General features: G+C 35.4%; 1 protein-coding gene across 4 annotated transcripts; it reads right to left on the reverse strand.

Annotated features, from left to right (window-relative positions):
- Positions 1 to 325: 325 nt before the first annotated feature.
- Positions 326 to 6,014, reverse strand: LOC105198830. 4 transcript variants are annotated; one of them, XM_026140659.2, is made up of 8 exons: positions 5,848 to 6,014; positions 4,980 to 5,155; positions 3,974 to 4,171; positions 3,595 to 3,699; positions 2,579 to 2,795; positions 1,853 to 2,093; positions 1,002 to 1,195; positions 326 to 671 (listed from the first exon to the last, which is right to left on the reverse strand). In XM_026140659.2, exons 2-8 carry the CDS (start codon positions 5,091 to 5,093, stop codon positions 544 to 546), a joined length of 1,197 nt encoding a protein of 398 aa, XP_025996444.1. In that variant the 5' UTR covers positions 5,094 to 5,155; positions 5,848 to 6,014; the 3' UTR covers positions 326 to 543. The 4 variants fall into 4 exon arrangements, with proteins under 4 accessions (XP_025996444.1, XP_039303041.1, XP_025996445.1 ...); XM_039447107.1 differs by having other exon boundaries at positions 4,980 to 5,227; XM_026140660.2 differs by having other exon boundaries at positions 5,758 to 6,014.
- Positions 6,015 to 14,477: the final 8,463 nt, after the last annotated feature.

The raw sequence follows: 14,477 nt of genomic DNA on the forward strand, positions 1-14,477 counted from the left end.
CTGAAATGGCCAAAGTCAATTACACGTGCACATACGATTTAAATATTTAAATAAAGTACTTTTTTTAAGACTTAATAATATTAATTTTTGAGGTTTCTTTTTCGAACATTTTTTGCAGTTTAGAAAAAATTACGCTATCAGTGCTAAGAACATTCAATCCTATAATTCCATAATGACATCTATATTATAATGTTATACAAGGATATTGAGATATCGATAGTTTCTTAATGATAAATATAGAAAACAATAGGTTGCATACACAATAGAACAATAGATCTTTTCTCCACCACACATAATTACTTTAATGACGTATGGGTTTTTCTAATTTTGTACAATATTTCTTTCGAAATTTCAATAATTCTTTACAGCCAGATTGCATCAACTTTCTTACATTTTATTTGATAGATTAAAAATTCTTTAATATATATATATTTATTTCTTTTAATTAAAATTGTTAATATTACATATGTTATAAAATATATGTTGTAAAATATGAATGCAGCAAATGCTACATTTTCGTGATTCGTATAAGATGAAGAGTTATTATTTTGCTTTGTCATTTTGTGAAGCCGCGAAATTACGAAGTTGCATAGGTATCACCACTATTGGCTCGTTGAACTGCGGGATGTCCGTGTAAATAGACCACGTACGTTCAATGCAGTCGAAGATGCCTGAAACAGATAAGTCGTAGGTTTGCAAACAATTTCCGAAGTCTTTTGCAAGCTCTTCTCACGCGTTTTTCTTTATATGCATTCGGAATATCGATAGATCTTTGCAATTCTACTAAGCGACTTCTGATTCATCGATCGAAGAAGCGCTAAAGAGAATTAAGCACGTATTGAGATTTTAATCAGTTTTCATTTCTGGAGACGTAATATCAGGAAATTTTTCAATAAAAATGATGTAATCTCTTGGGCTTTATAGAATGTCACTTTTTGTTTCTAGGTAAAAATATTCGTCAACGTAAAGGAAATAATAAAAAAATAAAAAAAAATACATACCAGTGGCAATCGTCTTGACCTCGCTACCGAGATCGTCTCGATAAATCCCATACTTCTTGCCTGTCTGATCACTAAGTATGTTGATTACATCCTGACGACATTTAACTGGCGGATGCTTCGAAATCGTTTCCGCTCTCCTGATGCTGCTCTCCATGATTCTTCCTCCCACTTCCGCCACTTTTAGACGTAGATACCTCAAATCCATAGGAAAGAACATTCTTGCTTTAAGAATATTTTTATATTCGAAATATTAAATATTGAAATGAGATATAGATCGATATATGAAGAAATTTCATACAGTTTCATTAAGAAAACTATTATTATTCAATAATTTTCACGAGTTAAAAGGAAAATATATTAGATAGAAAATATCTTTAATCCCAGAATTTGTTAATTATCAACTTATTATCCAAACATATTGTGCTCTTTAAATGACTATTGTGATATTGAAATATATATATCTAAAAGAAATATAAATATTTTGCTGAAATTTAAGATTATCGTATTCTTTAAAGAAGATTCATGTTATATATAAGCAAGAATATAATTTCTTGCTTATATATGAAACGATGATTGTTAAATATATAGAATATATTAGTTTTAATCTGATACTGTTTTGATAATTTGATTTAATGTTATACTGATTTTTTTTTTTCCTATGATTGATTGTATGTGTTATTCGATTAGGTCAACCGTCTGTGTTTTGCTATTATAACGATTGAAGAGTGATGAGAGTAGGCGAAAGAATAACTTTCTCTAGGTGCGGACAAATAAATAAACATTTTATTTCGCGGTGCGGAATGTTCTGTCTACGCATATGTAAATCAATGCGTAATGTGGGCATCATGTACTTGTTGCAATGCGAGGTATTCTCGCCCAGCTTAATAGTCAGGACGATGAGCTGCGACCGGTTCGCGCCTGTTTCAGCCGGGCCCACCTCGACGTTGTGAAACATCCGGTCGTCCTCTTGTGCGATGAACGTCATGTTCACTGAGAAGCCCTCCGCCGCACCGTAACCCTCGTTCTTCAACGTCCGTTGCGCTTGTACGAAATTCTCCACGCCCAGCAGTGCTCGCGTTAGGAAGTATCGCGCTGGGAGTAGTGAAATCTCAATTAGAGGACCAAACTAAATTTTTATATAAAATATAAGTGTCGTATAAAACTTTTTCTGAATCAGACGACGCAAAATGGATTTTTTCAAAGAACTATAATTTAAAATAATTATCACGGTGAAAAATTTTTCTACGAATTGGAAAATCTCAAAAATACTGAGAACAAATCTACATATTTTTATACAATTTTCATATATGTAAATTCTGAAATATTCTAAAATTTCTCATTTCTCATCCTATAATTTCTAAAAAAATATTTGAAATTTTATGATATTTCAAAATTCATAAATATGAAATGTAGACTTTCTCAACATTTCTGAATAATATTCTAATTGGTATAAATCTACATTTTTTTTTAAGTTATAAATTATACAAAAATTCTGAAGTTTATATAAAAATTGTGAAAAATATTTTCACCAGGGTGACGATTAAGTTATGAAGATGCTCCATAAAAACAAAGCTCACGAGTCTTGCCGGATCGTAGAACCGCAGCACTGAGGGTGTTAATGCTGTAAACGAGGCCATGGTGGTTGTAACCCATCGTGTAACCCGGTAGGAAACCAGCGTAACTCAACGACGTGAACTTCTCCTCTTTGTAACCCTTCTCAATTACGTGAGCATTCACGAGATACCAGTGATTCAAAGTCTCCCTAAGAGCATCCTCATTGTGACCTAAAATCTCCTGCGCTTACCGTCAAGCATACGTCACGGAAACAGAATAAAATCAAATAATGCGTAAATAAAAAGGTAAGAGTAATAAAATAAATCCAAGCTGTAATCAAATAATATAGATTGAACTAATAGAATAATAATAATAATTATATACAGAGAATAGACTATATAACATTTCTATACTATGCATTTCTATACTATACTAACATACTATGCATATACGAGCTTAATGTACGAATATTTATGATTTATTTGCGAAATAGAGAGACGATTAAGATAATATCGCCACGGTGAGATAACATTTGTAGTTTCGTACTTGTTATATAAGATAATAATCGTGACGTTCCAAAGAGAGATTTGCGGAGAAGGAAGTTGTGCTAAATTAATAAATTTATTCCGGTATCATTACTATTGCTTTTTTACACAGAAAATCAAACTGACATCATCCGGCTATAAATATTCGTACATATTTTTTTAACTTTCGCGTTTTACGATTGCTATTAAATCTCGAGATAACGCGGAGTTGCTGCAATAGATAATTGCTACGTGACATATCAATAAAAAATAAAATATCTATTGGCTGAGTGTGCTTCAAGGACAATTAGATCTTTTGATTTAATTCTTGATTTCTTTTATCTGATATAATAATTAAATTTGTGATAATAGCTATTATTTTCTCACACATCTTCATTGATGTCGTGTTTAAGTGACATAAAAAGTTAAAATCCGCGATAGTTCGCTTTGACGAAAGTGTTTATTACACGCCGCCAGATATACTATAATTTATTCCGATTTATTTTCACTCTTACATGTCCCGATTGATTGCACATGATGGTTGTACAACCGACTGGAAGTGCATTTCCTTGTATTCCAGTAACGTTCGGAAGAATGTCGTCCAAATGCATCAGAAATAGCTGAAATGGTTGCACTTTAATTTTGAAATCATGTAAATCAAAGTCAATTACAATTATTTAATTTTTATTATTATCCTAAGTCTCGACCTATTAAAACGATTAAAGTAACCAGAAATTTGCAGAGTTTAAAGAAAATTAACTTAATTAATTAATTCTTGATAACAAAAACTCGAAATTTTAAGTCTCAACTTTCCGACTTTGTCAATTTTTTTAAATGCTGTTAATAATTAATTTATTGTATCTCCAAGATGCATTATTTAACTATTTTTCGTACTTTGTGGAACGGCACGTTTGCTCCGTCTGCCGTCCCCTCGATCTCCCTCAAATATTGCGGAAACTGTTTCTTGACCGCGTCAAGAGTTTCATTATAAACCTTTTTGCCCTCCTCGGTCGCGAATATTGGCAGATAGATTTCGTTCAACGGTCCATAGGCGTCGACAAAGTTTTGGATCATCTTGGCAAAGGTGCGTCCCTAATGCAGAAAAAAATAGGGGAAAAAGAAAACGCATTTCGCGTGATTTAATTAAATGCACGGTCGTGATAGATTAACTAACGCCGCGTGATAAGCATATATAGAACAGCAGGAATGTCATCCCGGTGAACGTCGCACCAATGTCCATTCTCTTTTTCGTAATCCCTCTATCCAAGTGTTATCTTGCCTCGCACTTGTGTCAATCAGATTAGCTATGCACCTTCTTAAATCGCGATATATCAGAGTTCGTTCCTCCGGGTTGGACACGAGAAAAAACTCATGCATTGCAAGGTGCACTGACGATCGTGATTTATGCGCGCTTTGTGCTACCCATATTTTATCCGAGTGTAAGTGTCACTATAAATTACATCGGCTGCCGACAGGTTTCATTTGCAATGTGAAAAAAAAAAACGAAAAAGTGTAATGTAATATGCCCGACTTGTCATTAAAGTGACAGTCGAATTTCGAAACAAATCAAATAAATTTGAAATATCTGTTATTACACACTAAATTAATAGACTGTAAATAATACGTCAAAATGACTGATGTTATTATAATTCATTAAATATTAAAACAAAACAATTATTATATGTAAGACTAACGCCGAATTACTGGGAAAATAATGAGGCAATTGTCATACAAGATTCTTTCATCAAAGTTTTTTTATCCCCTTTCGAGGACTTTCGAGAGACGGTGAACAGTTTTTAATTCTCCAAAAATCTCGTAGAAAGGCGGCGTTCAATTTGGAAAACCGCGTCGTGCACTGATAAAATAAATAGTCGTCGAATAAATATTATCTAATCCTTACGATATCAAAGCCGATCTCATAGTGGGTTCCTCGAACGTGAATTATGGGAACGACATTTCTGCGGCTTATGCCCTTGGTCGTCGACTTGATCTGGTACGTTTCGGTCGTTGCCATGTCTTCGTCGAGGAAAACAAAGGATGTTTCCTCTTCTCTTTAACTTGCTGAATATTTATGCCCTGGGGATTATGTCACAGAACGTCACACTTAATGAAAACGTTCGCTCGATTGTGGAATCAGGTGAATCGAAGCTGCAAGTTAAATCAGTAGTCGAAGCGCGAAAAATGATCGTGTCGTGTGTAAATCGTTCACTCGATTCGAACTCAACAAATATTTCGACAAAGAGTATTACGTCAAGTGATAATAAAAAATATTATGGCAGATGTCCCCATTTATCACGCAAATATATTTACTGCTCCGTTTCTTACAACTGCACTGTTAATCAATAGCTCTGTAAATTATTTCAATGTTAAGCATAAGAAAAAAAAATTAGGATTGTCAACGGTTTTTACTGATTGAAAAAAAAATTTGGTAATAAAAATCAAGTCTAAGTGATAACTATCAGGTCGATCAGAAAGTGATCAAGTGATCCGCATTATATTAAGCTTTGATGAAATAATGTCAATAAAATGTTCGATTAATATAACTAAATTTAAAAACAATTTGATAATCGACTGGTTATTATGTTACTACTAATATAATTACGAATTATTACTGAATATTTGATTGTATTAATCAGACATTGAAATTATTTCACCAAAGCGTGATTATTATCACAAACCTTTTTTTCAGTGTATTTGCGGTTTTTATGCAAGATGACAGCAGAGAGGAAGAACAGAAGAGGGTAAATTTAATGATACGTGCTATCTACCTGATTTCTTTTGGGCTCCGCGTCGAGTGGAGAATAAAGAACAATCGCGATGCCGGACGCGGGACGGTGACACACGGTAAGCAAAATTTCTTATCTAACAACTAACGCACGTGCAGGTAACGACTAACGATCGACGCGCGACTGACAGCTTACAGTCTTCGCGAGTAGGAAGACCCGCGAGTGTCTCTTATCTGGCTTTTATAGCATTGCATTATTGCTTTGCATTCCACGCGCAGAAGTAAACGCTGCGCGGGCGGCGCGCGCTTACCACGACAAATGATAATGTAAAAAAAAATCGAGAATAAAGATTTACGTATCGCCAAGTGGCATGCGCCGTTGCCCATTACCTTGAGACGATCTCGAAGAAACAGATCCGGGAGACAGGTCGCTGATAACCACTCGAAGAGAAGGGAAGCTCAAGCAAAGCCGAAGTTGTAGAGTGCATTGTGGAATTCTGAGATTTGCTTTGGCCTATTATACGCCTGCTTCTGAATAATTAAGGGGCATAGTACTGGAAAGAATGTTCTTAATTTTACCATAAAAAAAAATTCGGCGGTAAACAGCGGGAAATCTTCTTTAACATCGACATATACTTAAAAAAGATCTTAAAAACAATTTGTTTAAGTTGACGATACATTGATTAGAATACCATCGCTGAAATTATGCGAAATTGGATTGCACGAAATTTCATCAATTTGTATTCGGCGATGCCTTGAGTCGTCCGTTGATGTCGGTTTCGATCATAAAGATACGCGCTGAGCCAGCCCTGAATGTCTAACTTTGTATAACTTCCCGATTCAAGTTCTCAAATAGAAATGGTTGTAGTTTGAAGACTCTAGATAGCATTATACTCAAATATCTGAGGTTAGCTACTAAATTTATAATATTAAAATATATACTAAATAATAATATTAAAATATTATGATTTTTATTTATTAAAGGTTGTGAAAATTACAATTTCGATGTTCAACGTTACCTTAACCAACATTTATCTACTATTTATAAGAAATTAATATTGGCAGCATAAATTGAATCTAGTACGGAAAAATGGGAGAGGATGCATTTTTCTATACGAGGTTTCTATATTACGAAATTTTCATCCGAGTTTCTTGTGTTCACGAATCGAGTTTCAGTAATTTTTTTTTAGATCCAGAACTCGAACCGATTTCTAACATCATATACACAAAGCTTGGATATACACAAGAAAACGTTCATAGTGCAATTCTATTTTTTTCTCGATATTTTAATCACGATAATATTTTTACATCATGAATTGAATTAGCATCGCCTAATCAGTAGAGGAGCCGAGTAACAATTTAAATCTTATGGTTCTCTTATTTTTTACAGGTATCCTTGTTTCCCGAGTGTTGATAATTATTCACGGACAAGACTATTCCAAAACTGCTTGATATGTTTACTATTACCGCATAGCTACTGCTCTCATGTTTTGATTGTGTCGCCGAAACGTCACCGACAGGAACATTTTCTTAAAAACTCTGCAATTTGTCTCAAGGAATCAATTTAATGTCGCCCACTCAAAGAATGCGGAAACATTTAAATATATGTATGCTGTGCATCCAGTTCCTCTCTCTCTCTCTCTCGAAAAAGGAGAAGGTAGATATAAAAAATATGGCAATGGGAGTAACGAATTTAAAGAAAGGAAGCAAAGGAGTAGTAATTATGGGTTGTGAAACTGGAGACGAGGTGAAAAAATTGAAAGAGAGAGTACAAGCTAAGCTGGGAGAGCATTATAAAGTGTTCGAGTCGTCTCAATCGAAACCAAAAGTAAAAATTGTTAACGTAAATTTAGAAGAGATGAACTTAGATGATAATGAACTTATAAATACAATTAAGAAGCAGAATAAAATAAATACAGTAAATATGCGAATTGTGAATAGTTAAAGAAAAGAAGAGAATGATTAAAGAAAAGAGTAACAATCAAAAAAGAGGAAATGAAGAAGGATCAATAATTATGAAAGTAGATGAAGAGACGCACGAGCTGATATTGAAGAAATCAAAACTAAATATAGGATGGAAGAAATGTCCTGTGTATTTAATCACATCTAAAGATGTTTTAAATGTTGGGCATACTTCCACATTGCTAAAAATTGTACGAGAGAAGAAACATGCTGCAAATGCGCAGGAAATCATAGTTCGCGTGTTTGCACAGCGACGGAGAGCAATTGTGTGAATTGTATGTTCAAAAATAGAACATATAATTTAAAAATAAATGACGAACATAAAGCCATCAGTCGAGAATGTCTAACTTTTAAGAGAGCGTTACAGGAAGAGAAGAGCAGACCAGGTTGGGAGGATACAAAATAGCAACTACTGAAGAAAGAAGAAATAATTATATATACAAATGCGCAGAGCTTACCAGCGCACACAGACAAACTGCAGTATCAGGTTATGAAAAGGATAAATCTTGTGATGGTAGCGATGTCAGAGACCAGGCTGATTAGGGACATAGAAGACAGTGAAGTAAATGTGCGGGTTACACTGTAATTAGATGCGATGCCGAAAATAGGAACACAGAGGGAGTTATTATGTGTATAAGACACGATATTAGATATGAAGTAGTATTAATAAAAAAGTTAGAATCAAATTGCTGGTGTGGTGCGATAGAAATGAAAGAAAAACTTTATAAAGGAGTAATAATGGTAATATATCACTCACCAAGCGTATTGCACGGAGATTTCATGAGATTTTTCGAGGATATAGTAGAGGAGTTAATAATAAAGGGAGAATGCATGGTAATAGAAGATTTTAATGTAGACCTTATGACGGACTCGTTTTATGCGAAGAAATTACAAAAGACAATGTTAATCTTGGGCATGAAACAGTATGTGAACGAACCAACGAAAGTTACAAGAGACAGTCAGACAATTATAGATTTAATTTTCTCTAATAATAATAAAATAGTACAAGTAATTCATGAACCTAAGATTACGGACCGTGCGTGGCTAAAAGTAGAGTTAAGTGTGAGTAAAAATAAAAGTAAATACAGGGAATTTAGCGCTAGAAATTAGCGCTACAAAGACTTAGATGAAGATGAATTTGTTATCCTTTCTAAGCAAAGAACCTGCATCAAGTTTTATTTCAAGCTTAAAAAAACTGCTGCAGAAACCCATCGCATGCTTGTGGAAGCGTTAGATAAAATTTTAATTTTAATTGGTTGTATGATAAGACTTTTTACTTAATAAAAATTTTACTTTAAATCCAAATGTACTTTTTTACATACACTACTCAAAAAAAAATAGGGAACACTTTCAAGAAACCAAAAATTAGGCTATTTTCAAATGACTGTAACTCGGTGAAAAATCATCGGAGATAAAAAATAAAAAAAGCATTTTGAAGCTTGAAGATCGAGCTTTAACGCTCTACCAGCAGATTTTCAAAATTCTTTTAACTTCCTTGTCTTATGCAGTAAAAAAGCACACCTTGTTTTGTTCGTTAAAATTTCGTATCTTTGACACTTTGCAGCTCGACCAACAAATTTTTTTCGAATAATTCAAGTAAAGCTTCATAAACTACAACATTTTACCTATAAAATGCTTTTCTTAAAATTTCTCTACGATTTTTTTTGACCGAGTTACGCAACTTTGAAGCTAAACCTGCATTTTTTACAAATGATATCCGTACTCCGTGAAAAAGCATCGTAGACAAAAAATCAAAAAACCATTTTAAAGCTCGAAGTTTCAGCTTTAACATGTCATTAATGGTTTTAAAAATTTTTTTCAATTTCTTAGTACTATGCCCCAAAACAGATACACTGTTTTTTATAGGAAATTACGTATTTTTAACAGCCTGTAGCTCAATAAAAAATTTTTTCTCGACAAATCCAAAGCAAGTGTCATAAAGTATGACATTTTTTCTACAAAATGCTTTTTTTAAAATTTTTTCTACGATTTTTTTTGACCGAGTTACAAGACTTCGAAGAAACACATTTTTTACAGTACATTTTTCCGAAAAATGACGTCTACCGCCGACATTAGCATTACCCAATATGCACCACGTGAAGGTTGCCGGTCGGATTTTTGCCCTTCGTGCGTGTGTGCGTGCGTGCGTGCGTGCGTGCGTGCGTGTGTGTGTGTGTGTGTGTGTGTGTCTGTGTGTGTGTGTGTCTGTGTGTGTGTGTGTTTCTGTGTGTAGGTGTGTATGTGTGTGTGTGTGTATTACAGCAGAGATAAAGACCCCACAGTTCGTCACTTCTGCGGTATTTAATGACTTCAAACCTTCTCTGCTGTGTGTGTGTGTGTGTGTGTGTGTGTGTGTGTATGCGCGCGCGCATGAGTGTTCAATAGTGTGTATTTCCTCCTCTCTGATCAATTAGTGCTTGCAAGCGTTCTCGCATATTTATACATCTTGCAATACGATCTTGCGGAATGTTGTGCCAAATTTTCGTTAAAATTTCTCCCAATTCTTCTAAATTTGGCGGCTGTTCTTCGCGACGCCTTAATCATCGTTCCATTTTATCCCAAATGTGCTTAAATGAATTTAAGTTCGGGCTATTGGCGAGATGAGTTAACAGTCTAGTTGCGTGTCGTTCAAAAAAACGTCGCGTTATATTCGCCGTATGAAATCGAGCGTTGTCCTGCATGAAAATAAAATTCCTACAAGTTCGATTTAATTGCAAAACGTGTGGCCGTAGAATATCGTTGATATAACGAACACCTGTCATTGCCGGAGGTGGCAGGATCACTAGATCACTTTGTCTTGTAAGTGATATACACCCTCACACCATCACGGAACCGCCGTTGTAAGATCGTACTGGCATTACGCAACGTTGATCATAGCGTTTCTTTCGTCGACGCCAAGAACGACGATTAAGGCGTCGCGAAGAACAGCCGCCAAATTTAGAAGAATTGGGAGAAATTTTAATGAAAATTTGGCACAACATTCCGCAAGATCGTATTGCAAGATGTATAAATATGCGAGAAAACTTGCAAGCACTAATTGATCAGAGAGGAGGAAATACACACTATTGAACACTCACGCGCGCGCGCATACACACACACACAGCAGAGAGGGTTTAAAGTCATTAAATACCGCAGAAGTGACGAACTGTGGGGTCTTTATCTCTGCTGTAATACACACACACACAAATACACACACAGAAACACACACACAGACACACACATACCTACACACAGAAACACACACACAGACACACACACACACACGCACGCATGCACGCACGCACACACACACACACGATGTGCAAAAATCCGACCGGCAACCTTCACGTGGTGCATATTGGGTAATGCTAATGTCGGCGGTAGACGTCATTTTTCGGAAAAATGTACTGTAAAAAATGTGTTTCTCGAAGTCTTGTAAATCGGTCAAAAAAAATCGTAGAAAAAATTTTAAAAAAAGCATTTTGTATTAGGAGTACAAATTGAAAACCGCCGTTTTTTGTCAAAATTTGAGGATTGATTGTTGAAAAATGGTTACATACTTATTCTTGAAAGTATTATCCATCGCTGGCCACTACTTTCTCCCACCTTTCGGGCAGCATACGAATCCCGCGTCGAAAAAACTGCTCGTCTTTTGCGGCGATCCACGAATCGACCCAGTTTTTGGCCTCTTCGTAATAATGGAAGTGCTGCTCAGCCAGGTCATGCGCCATTGATCGGAACAAGTGGTAATCTGAAGGGGCGATGTCAGGAGAATACGGCAGATGAGGTAAGACGTCCCATTTCAATGTTTCCAGATAGGTTTTAACGACCTGAGCAACATGTGGCCGAGCGTTGTCGTGCAACAACATCACTTTTTCGTGTCTTTGCTCGTATTGTGGCCGTTTTTCCTGCAATGCTCGGCTCAAACGCATTAGTTGTGTTCGGTAGCGAGCTCCTGTGATGGTTTCACCCGGTTGCAACAGCTCATAATAAATCACGCCGAGCTGGTCCCACCAAATACACAGCATGAGCTTCGAGCCATGGATGTTTGGCTTGGCCGTCGATGTTGATGCATGGCCGCGGTAGCCCTACGATTTTTTTCGCTTTGGATTATCATAATGGATCCACTTTTCATCGCCGGTTACAATACGATGCAGAAAACCCTTCCGTTTTTGCCGTTGGAGCAGCTGTTCGCACGCGAAAAAACGCCGTTCGACGTCTCTCGGCTTTAATTCGTATGGCACCCAGTGTCCATGCTTTTGGATCATTCCCATGGTTTTCAAACGATGTGAAATAGCTTGTTGAGTCACGCCCAATGAATCTGCAAGCTCCTGTTGCGTTTGAGATGAATCTTCATTCAGTAATGTTTCCAATTGTGCGTCTTCAAACTTTTTCACCTGTCCGGGACGCTCCTTGTCTTCTACGCCGAAATCACCACTTCTGAAGCGTTGGAACCATTCTCGACACGTTCTTTCACTAATGGAAGCCTCACCATAAGTTTTTACAATCATTCGACGCGCCTCAGCCGCAGATTTTTTCGAATTGAAGGCAAAAAGCAAAACTTCCCGCAAATGACGCTTATTGGGCACAAATTCCGACATTTTCGATCACAAAAAAATATATAACGCCGATAAAAATTCACAACTGCAATGATAAGGAATTGTTGCCAGATGCCCAACCTTACATTTAAAATTTTTGATCTAACGTTTGGCGCCAGCATTTACCGCTGGCGCCATCTACTGGAAAACGGCGGTTTTCAATTTGTACTCCTAATAGAAAAAATGTCATACTTTATGGCACTTGCTTTGGATTTGTCGAGAAAAAATTTTTTATTGAGCTACAGGCTGTTAAAAATACGTAATTTCCAGGAAAAAACAGTGTATCTTTTTTGGGGCATAATATTAAGAAATTGAAAAAAATTTTGAAAACCATTAATAACATGTGAAACACAGCTGAAACTTCGAGCTTTAAAATGGTTTTTTGATTTTTTGTCTACGATGATTTTTCACGGAGTACGGATATCATTTGTAAAAAATGCAGGTTTAGCTTCAAAGTTGCGTAACTCGGTCAAAAAAATCGTAGAGAAATTTTAAGAAAAGCATTTTATAGGTAAAATGTTGTAGTTTATGAAGCTTTACTTGAATTATTCGAAAAAAATTTGTTGGTCGAGCTGCAGTGTCAAAAATACGAAATTTTAACGAACAAAACAAAGTGTGCTTTTTTACTGCATAAGACAAGGAAATTAAAAGAATTTTGAAAATCTGCTGGTAGAGCGTTAAAGCTCGATCTTCAAGCTTCAAAATGCTTTTTTTATTTTTTATCTACGATGATTTTTCACCGAGTTACAGTCATTTGAAAATAGCCTAAATTTTGGTGTCTGGAAAGTGTTCCCTATTTTTTTTTTTTTTTTGAGTAGTGTATATACTTGTAAATTAATTGAAAATATTTTCTACATATTTCTTACTATTTAAAATCAGAGCGTATTTGAAACATATTAAATTAGCACATTTAAATATATTAAAATATATTTAAAATATATTTAAATATATTAAAATAATATATTTAAAATATATTTCTAAATCTAAAAAAATGTTTGATTAAATTAATGAAAATAATACGAACATTTTTAATTTTTGATTAAAATATCTGGATTGAAATAAAGTAGTTCTTATTCTTTCAATTCAAAAGAAGTTTTTATAGGTTACATAATCCATTTTAACTCACAGGATTAAAATAACAATTGTTATCCTTTCTTTTTTCAGAATCAATCGTATGTTTAAAATATTTACAATTATAATAAAATACATTTGAAATTAAATATGTTTTATTTATTCTTTATAGTTTTGTTACATTTATATAGAACAGATTTTCTAAGTTGTTGCTTGATTGCAGAATAATAGATTTTTATAAATTTGAGACCTTCCTCTTTTTGTAACCATTCAATACATTAGAAAGATTTGTAAGATAAATGTAATACTGGCCTAATAAAACTACATACAAGTATGTACAGTTACGAGCTAAAAGGTTGCAACACTTCCGTGTCCAAGTTATATCTTGGAATGACGAAATTGGGTGGAATCTCACATAAAATCAAATTATGTAGGTATTTTCATCATGCACTTTATTTTCTTTATATATACATGTATGTATACTGCGACGTACTTTTCCTGCACTCGCCAGGCGCAGGAGAGTACGCCCCATGAAAGGGGGAAAGGGAGAACGGTAACGAAAATTTCTCAACGTAATTCGTAATTGGGCGCCAGGCGCGATCTCTCGCACCACTTCATGAAAAGCGGTAAATACGCGACACGGCAGGACGAATCTCGCTGCCCGAGGCTCGCTCCGCAAATGGCAGAGGGGCGCAGTTCTTAAGTATAGCGGGGTAGGGGAGGGAAACGCAATCACAACGCCAGGGGTAGTTTTAACAATAAAAGATAATATATTTTAACATAATTAGAGACACGGTGAACGAGTACAGGGAAGTTACAAAAGTTACGCAGTTACAAGCGGGGGGAGATACTCTTAATGTAATCGGGAGGATAGAAAATTAACGGAAAAGACGGATTAACGCGAACGGCACGCGAATTAACGGGGACGCAATCTCGCTACTCGGAAACGTCCCAAAGAAAATCGAGAGATCACCAAATCGCAGTACACATCAGGACGGGACGAATTACAAAATACGCGGCACGATAATTACTTCGACATAACAACACGCGGCACGAGCATGAT

Source organism: Solenopsis invicta, chromosome 3, assembly GCF_016802725.1.
Source record: "Solenopsis invicta isolate M01_SB chromosome 3, UNIL_Sinv_3.0, whole genome shotgun sequence".
NCBI lineage: Eukaryota > Metazoa > Arthropoda > Insecta > Hymenoptera > Formicidae > Solenopsis > Solenopsis invicta.

Bases quoted from the DNA above. Each gene is read 5' to 3' on its own strand.
- LOC105198830 (XM_026140659.2), bottom strand. From the start codon at position 5,093: ATGGCAACGACCGAAACGTACCAGATCAAGTCGACGACCAAGGGCATA. The intron at 2,796-3,594 runs GTAAGAGTGAAA...CGGTAAGCGCAG, and splicing joins TGTGCAATCAATCGGGACAT to GAGATTTTAGGTCACAATGA. The intron at 672-1,001 runs GTATGTATTTTT...TATCTGTTTCAG, and splicing joins GGTCAAGACGATTGCCACTG to GCATCTTCGACTGCATTGAA.